This window comes from Thalassophryne amazonica, unplaced genomic scaffold (assembly GCF_902500255.1).
Source record: "Thalassophryne amazonica unplaced genomic scaffold, fThaAma1.1, whole genome shotgun sequence".
Lineage (NCBI taxonomy): Eukaryota > Metazoa > Chordata > Actinopteri > Batrachoidiformes > Batrachoididae > Thalassophryne > Thalassophryne amazonica.
The window spans coordinates 214849-227816 of NW_022986258.1; the positions used below are offsets into that span (position 1 = coordinate 214849).

General features: G+C 44.0%; 1 protein-coding gene across 4 annotated transcripts in view; it reads left to right on the top strand.

The window, feature by feature from the left end:
- Positions 1-12968, top strand: part of adam15 (ADAM metallopeptidase domain 15) — an 84205-nt gene that overhangs the window by 38909 nt on the left and 32328 nt on the right. For all 4 annotated transcript variants that reach the window (XM_034165398.1, XM_034165399.1, XM_034165401.1 and 1 more), the window contains exons 12-18: positions 1803-1980; positions 2094-2186; positions 2271-2466; positions 6418-6526; positions 6835-7027; positions 7151-7228; positions 8411-8522. In XM_034165398.1, coding sequence (XP_034021289.1) covers positions 1803-1980; positions 2094-2186; positions 2271-2466; positions 6418-6526; positions 6835-7027; positions 7151-7228; positions 8411-8522 — 959 coding nt within the window. The remainder of the gene's footprint in view (positions 1-1802; positions 1981-2093; positions 2187-2270; positions 2467-6417; positions 6527-6834; positions 7028-7150; positions 7229-8410; positions 8523-12968) is intronic.

Sequence of the window (12968 nt, forward strand, 5' to 3'; positions counted from 1 at the left end):
AGGGTTTGACACATCGTGCCTGTGAAGGAGGACGGGTGAGGGACACATGCTGTCAGCACACATCAGAGGTGATTATTGTCTGAATGATCGTTAATAGTAATTTGGTATTTTGTTATGCAGTGTATTTGAACATTGATGAGAATTGTGCAGTTTGCTTCTCACTGCCGTGGCGTACGGACTGATGATCCTCCACCTGTTGTGAGAAGCTGCTCATTTACATAAAGCTTAAATTCAGACCTGAATGTGTTGCTGATAGTGTGTGCGTTCTGAGGGATATTTGCTGTAGCTCTGTTGACTTACCTCACCTTTTCCATCCTTCACAGAGTCAGTTTGTCGTGTCCACCTGGGGGGTGTTTGCTGGTGAATCTGAGTCCAGAAGCGCCGTGGCTTTGATTCTTTTGGGCGCTGGAGAGCGCGCCGTCCTTCACTCCACCAGACAAACCACATATTTATGTTGTACACTAATTATTGCACTAGAGGGGGAAATAAAATCGTTTTGTTTGTGGAACCGCTTTCTGGTTATTTAGCGCTGGGTTCGGTCAGACGTTGGTCCGCTCCTCAACCTGCGTCTGCACATAAAATGCCCAGAGTGTGTGCATTGAAGCAAAATGTTTATATGGCACCCCACCCCACCCTAGACCTGCACAGCCTGTAAGATGGAGTGCATGTCTTCAAGGCAGCAGTCCCAATCTTTCCAAGGACACTGCACTCAACCGCAGACTAAGCACGTCCCACAGGAGCAACCAACAGAGGAGCTCCCCACCCAGGCCAACAACCAGAGGACCTGCACCAGCCAGAGGACCCGTTCCATCCAGAGGGCACCACGTTGCAGTCGCAGGACCCATTCCATCTGGAGGCCATCCCGCTGCAGCCAGAGGACCCGTTCCATCCAGAGGACATCCCACTGCACCCGCAGGACCCGTTCCATCTGGAGGGCACCCCGCTGCAGCCAGAGGACCCGTTCCATCTGGAGGGCACCCCGCTGAAGCCAGAGGCCCTGTTCCTTCCGGAGGGCACCCCGGTGCAGCCAGTGGACCTGTTCCTTCTGGAGGGCACCCTGCTGTACCCGCAGGACCCATTCCATCTGGAGGGCACTCTGCTGCAGCCAGAGAACATCTCATTGCACAAATGTTGAATTTATTTTTGTTTAGTTCTGCTTTGCTTTAACAAATTTCCATCCAATTTTGAACATGCACATAGAAAAACTAGATCCAACAAATATTTAATTTCTAATGACCTGGACCCTACAGCACTGTGTATTTACATTAAAACTCAACGTCTAATTGTATCTCACAGGAAGCTTTGTGGATTTACATTATTGGTGGAAACACCACAAACCTTCAATAATTCAGCAAATGTTTTTTTGTCAGGTAATAACAACATTCAGTATTTCAGATGTTCAGATGTATGAAACACTGTATTGACTGAATTGGTAATCTGAAAAAAAATCAGTTTTTATCAAAAAGACTAAAATGTCTTGATTGAAACAAGATCTAATCCATTCAGTCCTCTGACTAAAACTACACTAAAATGAACAGACTTTAATCAACTAAAACATGACTAAATAAAAATGGGATGTGAATGACTAAATGTGACTAAAACTACAAAAGCACATTTGGCAAAAGACTAAATTAAAAATCAGGTGACAAAATTAACACTAGATTGGTGACATCATATGTTCAGTAGAACCTCGCCCCAGTGTAGAAGAACCTCACAGTCCGGCGTCTTCAAATATGAAAATGTGCCTTGCTCATTGGCTGTAACACTTGGAGGAGTTGAACCTGTTGCCCTCTGACCAACAGGTTCCTGCCCGGGCAGCAGTTTAGCAGCTGCAGTGCTGCAGACCTGTCCGCCAGTCTGCTGCACAGTGGCGGCATGTGTCTGTTCAACGTTCCCCAGCCGGAGTGGTTGGTGGGCATACCGCGGTGCGGAAACCTGCACGTGGAGCAAGGCGAAGAGTGTGACTGCGGCCTGCTGCAGGTACTTGCCGGCCATCGTGCAAATTGTATGGACTGGGATCAGGTTCCCTGTGGATGTGTGTCTGAGTCCACGTTTGCCGTGTTCACGTGTGTGGCTGTGTTCTGATTGGTCAGGAGTGTGAGGACCCCTGCTGCAACGCCTCAACCTGTCGCCTGGTTCTTGGAGCTCAGTGCTCATCTGATGGCATCTGCTGCCATGATTGTAAGGTAGGACAAACCCACAGAGGCACCGGCATTCATTTTTAATATGTGTTTGTAATTGTAAGTGTAGCTCCGCCTCCACCTCTGTAGTTGCAGCTGGCGGGTTCAGTGTGTCGTGAACCCCTCGGGGAGTGTGACCTGCCAGAGTTCTGCACAGGCTCCTCCCCCTACTGCCCCCCCAATGTCTTCCTGCAGGATGGTGAGCACTGTGACAATGGTACCTCCTACTGCTATGGAGGAGCCTGCACCAGCACGCACACCCAATGCCAGAGGCTGTGGGGACCCAGTAAGAAAACCCAGTTTGAACGGGTCTACTCTTATTCCTCTACTAAACCAGTTTATTGTGACCTTAAAATGCTATATTACACCTAAACTGGTCTTCTGATGCTAAACCAGCACCAGAATATTTTGAGAAACAAATGCGTACAAAAGCTAGTTTATGCTGGTTAACGTCCTGTCTGTTATATTCACATAAACCAGTTTAAATTGGCCCAAAGACGGGTTTCCAACTGATTTTGAGGGATTGGCGCGTTTGTGGTGCGATATTGTGTCGCCACGCAACCAATACGAATTTGTGGCGTCTGATTGTGCCTGGTGTGAACGCGGCATTATAGGTAGGGAATAACCCTGTTGTGTCTGATGATTTGCGGACGTTAATACTGGATTTTACTGTCACAAATTGAGTTTTACCGGCAGTGTGTTAGTGGAGCTGGTAAAACGGATATTTACAACAGTAATCAAGCATTAACGTCTGCAAATCATCAGACACAAGGGGGTTATTGTCATAGTAATCCAATTCCAATGTTTGCACGGATCTGTGCCCACCCCTGAAGGCTACATCTTAATCCGCATAATAATATAGTTTGGTAAAACTGTTACGCAGACAAAGGGTGTGGTTGGCTCGTCAAAGCTTACTGTGGGAACAGTGTCTTCATGCCAAATTGGAAATTCTGTGAGCAGAATCTACATCAATACTGTAGCGGGAAGAATGTGTGTTTCAGGATATTTTGAAATTATCACTTGTGGATAATTTTACCTTGAATAATGGGGGCACCACCTATGACTGAATGATATTATAACAAGGTTATAATATCACAGATTTACGGTCAGCCAATAGGAAATATTAAAAGCAGTCTCTAATCTTACAGTAATAAGTTCTACATGTCAAGTCCGACCCCCTCTGTAAAACCATACAAACCACAGACAACTTCACATGTTTAAAACATTTATTTAACTCAGGAGTTAAATAACAGGACATATCACAGCAAGCAATTTGATGATGATGACGTTCCCTGAGCAATTCTTATATGACGTTCAGATAATTTTCGTTTAGTTGGGGGAATTTAAGAATGAATTTCGTCCTAATCAGCAGGGAATTACCTTTAGTATTCATTAGCGGGAGATATTGTTAATGACGGGGGATAGAGTTAAATAAAGCCACTCTGTTTTTATCTGACACCATAGCCCGGTCTTACTTGGATGCGCTGTGCAAATGGTCTCCGTGCGGTCAGATGCTGGGAGCCGTCTCACTTTTCAGTCAATGAACCGTCCGTCTGCGCAGCTGTCTCCGGTTCCTTGGCAGAGAGACTCTGTCAGTCACCGCATCCAGTTTTGTTGGGTACCAGGGGCTTTTTCAGTTATTACGCTCCGACTTGTGGCGGCGCTTCGGATCGCTATCGCGGCTTGGCTGACCTGGATGTTTTTATCTCTGCAGCACTTGTAGTCTGGGATCGTCAGAATAAAGGTTTGAGTGTCTTTATTCTCTATTCACCAAAAATCAAAAATTCGTCTTTCGTCGTCGTCTTTGGAAGCCAGGTCAAATCAAGAATTCAATACAAAAATAGTTAACTTTGTAAGAAAAATGTTCACGAGATGAATGTGGATTTCAAGAAGAAAAAGGTTTTAATTGGAAAAATCGCAAAAGGAAGTTAAATGTGCCTGTGCTTTTAACTTGACAAAAGTGGAGAAAAAGTTATTTGTAGAAAAATGAAAAAGTAATTTCTAGTGTTGCGCACACAAGCAAGAAATAAGTTTAGGCAACGTGGTTGCAGACAAAGGGTCATAAAAATTTGGACGGCGAGGTGGCGTCTCGGGACCCAAAAAAAGAGGCAGGAGTCAGCGGAGGAGGAGAGAAGAGTAAGTGCAGGGTAAGAGTCAGAGCAAGAGTAAGAGAGTGATTCCCCGGGGGCGCATGCTTTTAAAGGGTTAAAAGCGCCATCCCCAAGAATTCTGAGTACTGTAGTTTTTCTCTGCGTTTCTTTGTCCAGTTTATAATAAATCAGTATCTGCTATCTTAACTTCCCGCTCAAAAACCAAGCAAGTACTGTATTATAAAACTCTAGTAAACACAATTTCCTTAGAACTATCACACAACACGATTATATGAAAAAGCACATTGGATAAACTTTCTACAATCTATGATCAGAGCAAAAATGCAGGATATACATAAATTCCATGTGTGAGATTAAATGATCACTGTTCTTTTCTTTTCCTGGTTACAACAACAAAGTACAATTTTCTTTAAAAGTGGTTACACTTTATAATACTGTACAAGTCAGTTACATGCCCTTCCCCAATTTGTCCAACAGGGGTCACTCTTGGTTCACGGACTGGAAGGGACTGGGTTTTGGATTTCATCATAAAACATGAAATCCGTTAATGTTGCACCGATTTTAACCAGACAAACTGCAGTGTGATTTCCAAGTTGAGGGCAGTTCGTCTGTGGAATCTTGCTGTAAAGACATAGTTCTGGAACTTTTGGGGGACAAATATGTCTTTATATTTTCTGTTTTGTTAGATGAGAAAGGAGTTGCCAACATCTGGTTTTGGGGCTAATAAGGGATTCGCAGCTATGTGAGGAATGCACTTTAGAGAATCTTAAATCCTGTTAGTGGTGGGGGTTGATGACAATTGCCCATCCTGTGCTATGGTCAGGAAAGCCTTCTTTTGACAACTTGATATATCCCAGATCTTGACCTGTCTTTGAAGACATTTTATGGCTTCTGCTTTTTGCAAACTTAGTAGGTTGAATGGTGAATGCAGGCTTCTCGCTACAATACTTTCGTATGGTATCTTAAATTAATCCTTTTCGGTGTCCAGTTTCTCTCGCTCTGTTCTTCTTTGTTGTGTTTAAAGGCAGTTGGCAACCTCTCGCTCTCAGCTGACAGCTCTATTATTGACATCTGCGTAGCAACGCGCGTGGACAGGGCGCGGAGTAACACATTAAATGTGAAATGGTTTTAATATTTTGCCACCATTTATGTGATATTTTATAGTCTGAAATCTCACACAATTAACCATTCAGATTTGTAGAAAAAGTATTTGGATTAGAATCTGATTTCTCCTGGGTTCAGACAGTTTTACACTGAACATAAACTGGTTTATACTGGATGAAGCCCAGGTTTGTTTGGTAGCTGGAGTTTATGCAGAATCTGTACTACTGTCCAAACTGGTTTAAACTGATCCTAAGTGGGTTTAAACTGACCCAAACCAAATTATAGTTCATTTTTGTATTTGTACTGAGTCGGTCCCACTAACTTTATGCAGAGTCAAAACCAGTTTATACTCTGAACCAGAATAAGATGTTTAAGTCAAAATTTTAGCGAACCGAACCTGGTTTAGTTGATACCCACTTTAGTTCCCATCTTCTCTTTAGTTTACATTAAAGCAGATCAGTTTTTTTAACTAATAGACACTGAGTCTAAACTAAACCTAACTAGTCTCATCTGAACTGCTCTGGCTGGTATTAAATCGATTCACGCTGGAACTACGAGGGTCGGCTGAAAAGTTCTAAGGCTCACTATAATGCAGTTAATGCATTACTCCTTCATGGGGAGCCTTAGAACTTTTCAGCCTACCCTCGTAGTTCTTCATATAGAACCACTTTTCACTGGTCTAGAACTGATTCTAAAGAGTCGGGGTGTAATGGTGCGCCTGCCTCGTGGTACGGTTCAAACCATGGTTTCATGGTCGCTGTACTTTCCATCATGTTTCCTCACACAGTTACAGAACTAAAGACGGAAATTAAAATTATGGAGTAATTTTTCTTAAAATGTTCGACAGCTGGTTTGAGAATCAACAATTTCCACTCATATTTTTTTTTTCTCCCTGAGTATTTAGCTTTTGTCCAGAACTTTTGTTGTTCCTAATGAACCTGGACTCCTTTAAAATTGGTGAGAACCAATTTGGCTCAAAGTCTGTTCACACTGGGTTCAAACATGACTCGTGTGTATTCCAGATGCTTCCAGCGCACCAGCTGTCTGTTTTGCATCAGTCAACACTCAGGGCAACAAGTTTGGAAACTGTGGACAGTTGGCCAACGGATCCTACATCGCCTGTAGAATTGCGTGAGTACAGATCATAGACCAGTTCAAAAGACGCCACGGCCCCATTCAACAAAAGAGGCCAAAACACAGCAGTGCTATTGGCTCAAACCTAATTGGACTCTGTAAATTCAGTAGCTGGAGCCTTTGAGTTCTTCTGAGTGTGGTGGATATAGCATGCATCATGTTTAGCTAGCTGTTCGTGTTTCACGGAAAACATCAGTTTTAAGACTACAAATCCCACAATGCCTGTTGGTTTGGTTGCAGATTATTTCCTTATAATGGTTCTATGTCAGTTTTTGTCCTCCCATTTTACTGTGTTACTACATTAGGGACGTTTACTGCGGCAAGATCCAGTGTCAGGGAGGAAGGGAGCACCCCCTGCTGGGCAGTAAGGTAGAGATCCACACCAAGGTGCCCTTAAACCACAGTGATGTGGTCTGCAGGGGAACCTTCTTCCACCTGGGAGACGACGTGTCTGGCCCGGCGACTGTGGCCCAAGGCACCTCTTGTGGTCCCAGCAAGGTGAGCTGGTGTCCCCAATAGGCCTGGAGGATCTACAGCTGGCAGAATTTATAAATGACAAATGAGGAAATGTTGCAGGATTCTGGATAAACTGGTCCGACTGACGTGGTCTTTGTGTTTCAGGCCTGTTTGAACCAGAGGTGCCAGGACGCGTCGGTGTTCGGGGTGGAAGAATGCCGCACCAAGTGCAATGGCCACGGGGTCCGTAAGGACGCAGTTTAAAGTGTCTGCAACCTGTCCACGTGCCTTTAACTCTCTGGTCCTTAAAGTCAAGCTGAAAATGACGTTTTTGTTTTCCTGTTACAAAAGAAATGGACCAGATCTGGTCCACAAGCACCACACGCCTAAACCAGGCTCAGCTAAACATGGCTTCCAAAACTAGACGTAAGGCAAAGTGCTGCAACTTGTTAAACTATTTAAATTTGGTTTATAATAAGTCAACTGAACTAAAACTGGGACTTGAAAAGTAAATTTTTGATTGGATATTCCATGTTGGTCCGATGGGGCTTATGGACCAAATCTGGATTGTGGTCTCTGTTCATTGAGGAGCAAAATCTGTTTCCTGACTCAGATGTTCTGTAACATTTAGAATATTTAACAAACGTTAAATTTTGGGCAGCGGGGTGACTGTGTTCTGGCTTCTGAAGGGGTGCAGCAGCAGTACTTTGAGGACTCTGTACTGTTCCAGGCAGAGCAGGCTGTTTGGCGAGTGTTGGCCTGCTATCTGTGGCGTGTTCTGTTTGGTTTATTTTTAGTCTGCACATGATTTCTCGCCGTGTTCACGGAGGAACAGGGTAATTTCTGATCCATCTCCTAAAATTAGTTTTCTGATTTTGGGTATAAATGTAGATAACTGTAATAATCAGATTGCTGCTGCCGTCATGCTCGCTCCTGATGTGGGTCAGGTCCAGAGTCCAGACCGTGCTTGCTGTTGATGTGGGTCAGGTCTAGAGTCCAGACTGTGCTTTCTCCTGATTTGGGTCAGGTCCAGAGTCCAGACCGTGCTTGCTGTTGATGTGGATCAGTTCCAGAGTCCAGACCATGTTCGCTCTTGATGTGGGTCAGGTCCGGAGTCCAGACCATGCTCGCTCTTGATGTAGGTCAGGTCTAGAGTTCAGACTGTGCACACTCTTGATGTGGGTCAGGTCCAGAGTCCACACCATGCGCCCTCTTGATGTGGGTCAGGTCCAGAGTCCACACCATGCGCCCTCTTGATGTGGGTCAGGTCTAGGGTCCAGACCGTGCTCATGTATTGCACACTGAGAGAACTTGTGAACTGGTTCTGTGTAAACTGAATTTATTATTATTTAATTTTTTAAAATAAGATATTTTTCCCCTGACGTTTACTGATATTTGGCATAATTCTGCTGGTTGGTGTTCCAGGTGTGTAACAGTAACAAGAACTGTCACTGTGATCCTGGCTGGGCTCCACCGGACTGCAGGTACTCCGGTCACGGGGGCAGCATGGACAGCGGACCAGCCACGCCCACAGGAGGTAATGCAAACTAAAACACTGAAGACACGTGATGGAGCTGACAGTCTGTGCACCAGATCACTCGGTCGCTACCACTGAGGGTGACAAAACGATTGATGAGGTATTTTGATCACCTTCCTACAGAGACTTGGAAATGTATGGTTGCCATCCCAGGGTAGCAGCTTGGGTCATGTAGGGGTCAGAATTGAAAAATGTTCCAATCATATTGAAAGCTGTGCCACATTATTTGTCTGAACATAAGTCTTCCAAAACGGTATAGTTTGGACTATCTATGACTGAATATTTTTTGAGTTATGGAGTAAAAACAGCAAGAATGGTGACAAAGGTCAATTTCAGTTTGTACAGGGGTCGAAAGCTAAAGCTCCAATTTTGGTAAAAAATTATGGAAATTACCTCTCCGGGAACTATCACCTTATCGTGGTGGAGAGGTTTGTGTGTGCTCCTGGTAGGGTCCCCCATGGAAAATTGGTCTCAGGCGAGAGGCCAGAATAAGAATGGTTGACAAGACACCATGATAGAACGAGGAAGAGGAAATGTGACCTGGCCCGAAGGAAGCCCAGAGCCCTCATCTGGAGCCAGGTCTAGATGTAGGGCCCGTCAGCGAGTGCCTGGTGGCTGGGCTTGCCAAGGAGCCCAGTCGGGCAAACCCCGAAAAGGCAACATGGACCTTCCAACTCCACTCTTTGGGCTCACCACCCGCAGGGGGAACCGCTGGTGTCAAGTGCGCTGTCCCATGGGTGGCACTGAAAGTCGCGGGCCTCGGCGGACCAGACCTGGGTGGCAGGGGCTGGCTCTGGGGGTGTGGAACTTCACCTTGCTGTGGGGGAAGGAGCCGGAGCTTGTGTGGGAGGTGTAGCGATACCAGTTAGATCTGGTGGGCCTCGCCTCCATGCACAGCCTCAGATACAGAACCACTCTCCTTGATAGGGGTTGAACCTTATTCTTCTCTGGAGTTGCTCAGGGGATGAGGCACCGGGCGGGTGTGGGGATACTCACGAGTCCCCTGGCTGAGTGCCACTATGTTGGAGTTTACTCCAGTAGACGAGAGGGTCGCCTCCCTGCGTCTTCGGGTGGCGTAGGGGAAAACTCTGACTGTTGTTTGTGCGTATGCACCGAACAGCATTTTGGAGTATTCAGCCTTCTTGGAGTACCTGAATGGACACCTGTATGGGGCTCCGGTGGGGGACTCCATTGTTGTGCTGGGGGACTTCAACGCACATGTGGGCAATGACAGACACCTGGAGAGGTGTGATTGAGGAATGGCCTCCCTGATCTAAACCCGAATGGTTGTTTGTTATTGGACTTCTGTGCTAGTCACGGTCCATAACGAACACCATGTTCGAACATAAGGATGCTCATAAGTGTACATGGTACCAGAGCACCCTAGGCTGAAGGTAGATGATCAATTTTGTGATCGACTCTTAGTCTTGTCCATCCAAATTGGAAGTCCCAAAAAACAGTTTTATTTGTTATTATCTATCGTCCACCTGGTCGTTACTGTGAGTTTCTCTGTGAATTTTCAGACCTTTTGTCTGACTTAGTGCTTAGCTCAGATAAGATAATTATAGTGGGCGATTTTAACATCCACACAGATGCTGAGAATGACAGCCTCAACACTGCATTTAATCTATTATTAGACTCTATCGGCTTTGCTCAAAAAGTAAATGAGTCCACCCACCACTTTAATCATATCTTAGATCTTGTTCTGACTTATGGTATGGAAATAGAAGCCTTAACAGTATTCCCTGAAAACTCCCTTCTGTCTGATCATTTCTTAATAACATTTACATTTACTCTGATGGACTACCCAGCAGTGGGGAATAAGTTTCATTACACTAGAAGTCTTTCAGAAAGCGCTGTAACTAGGTTTAAGGATATGATTCCTTCTTTATGTTCTCTAATGCCATATACCAGCACAGTGCAGAGTAGCTACCTAAACTCTGTAAGTGAGATAGAGTATCTCGTCAATAGTTTTACATCCTCATTGAAGACAACTTTGGATGCTGTAGCTCCTCTAAAAAAGAGAGCTTTAAATCAGAAGTGCCTGACTCCGTTGTATAACTCACAAACTCAGCTTAAAGCAGATAACCCGTAAGTTGGAGAGGAAATGGCGTCTCACTAATTTAGAAGATCTTCACTTAGCCTGGAAAAAGAGTCTGTTGCTCTATAAAAAAGCCCTCTGTAAAGCTAGGACATCTTTCTACTCATCACTAATTGAAGAAAATAAGAACAACCCCAGGTTTCTTTTCAGCACTGTAGCCAGGCTGACAAAGAGTCAGAGCTCTATTGAGCTGAGTATTCCATTAACTTTAACTAGTAATGACTTCATGACTTTCTTTGCTAACAAAATTTTAACTATTAGAGAAAAAATTACTCATAACCATCCCAAAGACGTATCGTTATCTTTGGCTGCTTTCAGTGATGCCGGTATTTGGTTAGACTCTTTCTCCTCCGATTGTTCTGTCTGAGTTATTTTCATTAGTTACTTCATCCAAACCATCAACATGTTTATTAGACCCCATTCCTACCAGGCTGCTCAAGGAAGCCCTACCATTATTTAATGCTTCGATCTTAAATATGATCAATCTATCTTTGTTAGTTGGCTATGTACCACAGGCTTTTAAGGTGGCAGTAATTAAACCATTACTTAAAAAGCCATCACTTGACCCAGCTATCGTAGCTAATTATAGGCCAATCTCCAACCTTCCTTTCTCTCAAAAATTCTTGAAAGGGTAGTTGTAAAACAGCTAACTGATCATCTGCAGAGGAATGGTCTATTTGAAGAGTTTCAGTCAGGTTTTAGAATTCATCATAGTACAGAAACAGCATTAGTGAAGGTTACAAATGATCTTCTTATGGCCTCGGACAGTGGACTCATCTCTGTGCTTGTTCTGTTAGACCTCAGTGCTGCTTTTGATACTGTTGACCATAAAATTTTATTACAGAGATTAGAGCATGCCATAGGTATTAAAGGCACTGCGCTGCGGTGGTTTGAATCATATTTGTCTAATAGATTACAATTTGTTCATGTAAATGGGGAATCTTCTTCACAGACTAAAGTTAATTATGGAGTTCCACAAGGTTCTGTGCTAGGACCAATTTTATTCACTTTATACATGCTTCCCTTAGGCAGTATTATTAGATGGTATTGCTTAAATTTTCATTGTTACGCAGATGATACCCAGCTTTATCTATCCATGAAGCCAGAGGACACACACCAATTAGTTAAACTGCAGGATTGTCTTACAGACATAAAGACATGGATGACCTCTAATTTCCTGCTTTTAAACTCAGATAAAACTGAAGTTATTGTACTTGGCCCCACAAATCTTAGAAACATGGTGTCTAACCAGATCCTTACTCTGGATGGCATTACCCTGACCTCTAGTAATACTGTGAGAAATCTTGGAGTCATTTTTGATCAGGATATGTCATTCAAAGCGCATATTAAACAAATATGTAGGACTGCTTTTTTGCATTCACGCAATATCTCTAAAATCAGAAAGGTCTTGTCTCAGAGTGATGCTGAAAACTAATTCATGCATTTATTTCCTCTAGGCTGGACTATTGTAATTCATTATTATCAGGTTGTCCTAAAAGTTCCCTAAAAAGCCTTCAGTTAATTCAAAATGCTGCAGCTAGAGTACTGACGGGGACTAGAAGGAGAGAGCATATCTCATCCATATTGGCATCTCTTCATTGGCTTCCTGTTAATTCTAGAATAGAATTTAAAATTCTTCTTCTTACTTATAAGGTTTTGAATAATCAGGTCCCATCTTATCTTAGGGACCTCGTAGTACCATATCACCCCAATAGAGCGCTTCGCTCTCAGACTGCAGGCTTACTTGTAGTTCCTAGGGTTTGTAAGAGTAGAATGGGAGGCAGAGCCTTCAGCTTTCAGGCTCCTCTCCTGTGGAACCAGCTCCCAATTCAGATCAGGGAGACAGACACCCTCTCTACTTTTAAGATTAGGCTTAAAACTTTCCTTTTTGCTAAAGCTTATAGTTAGGGCTGGATCAGGTGACCCTGAACCATCCCTTAGTTATGCTGCTATAGACGTAGACTGCTGGGGGGTTCCCATGATGCACTGTTTCTTTCTCTTTTTGCTCTGTATGCACCACTCTGCATTTAATCATTAGTGATCGATCTCTGCTCCCCTCCACAGCATGTCTTTTTCCTGGTTCTCTCCCTCAGCCCCAACCAGTCCCAGCAGAAGACTGCCTCTCCCTGAGCCTGGTTCTGCTGGAGGTTTCTTCCTGTTAAAAGGGAGTTTTTCCTTCCCACTGTAGCCAAGTGCTTGCTCACAGGGGGTCGTTTTGACCGTTAGGGTTTTAAATAATTATTGTATGGCCTTGCCTTACAATATAAAGCGCCTTGGGGCAACTGTTTGTTGTGATTTGGCGCTATATAAAAAAATTGATTGAATTGAATTGAACCCTGTGGAGG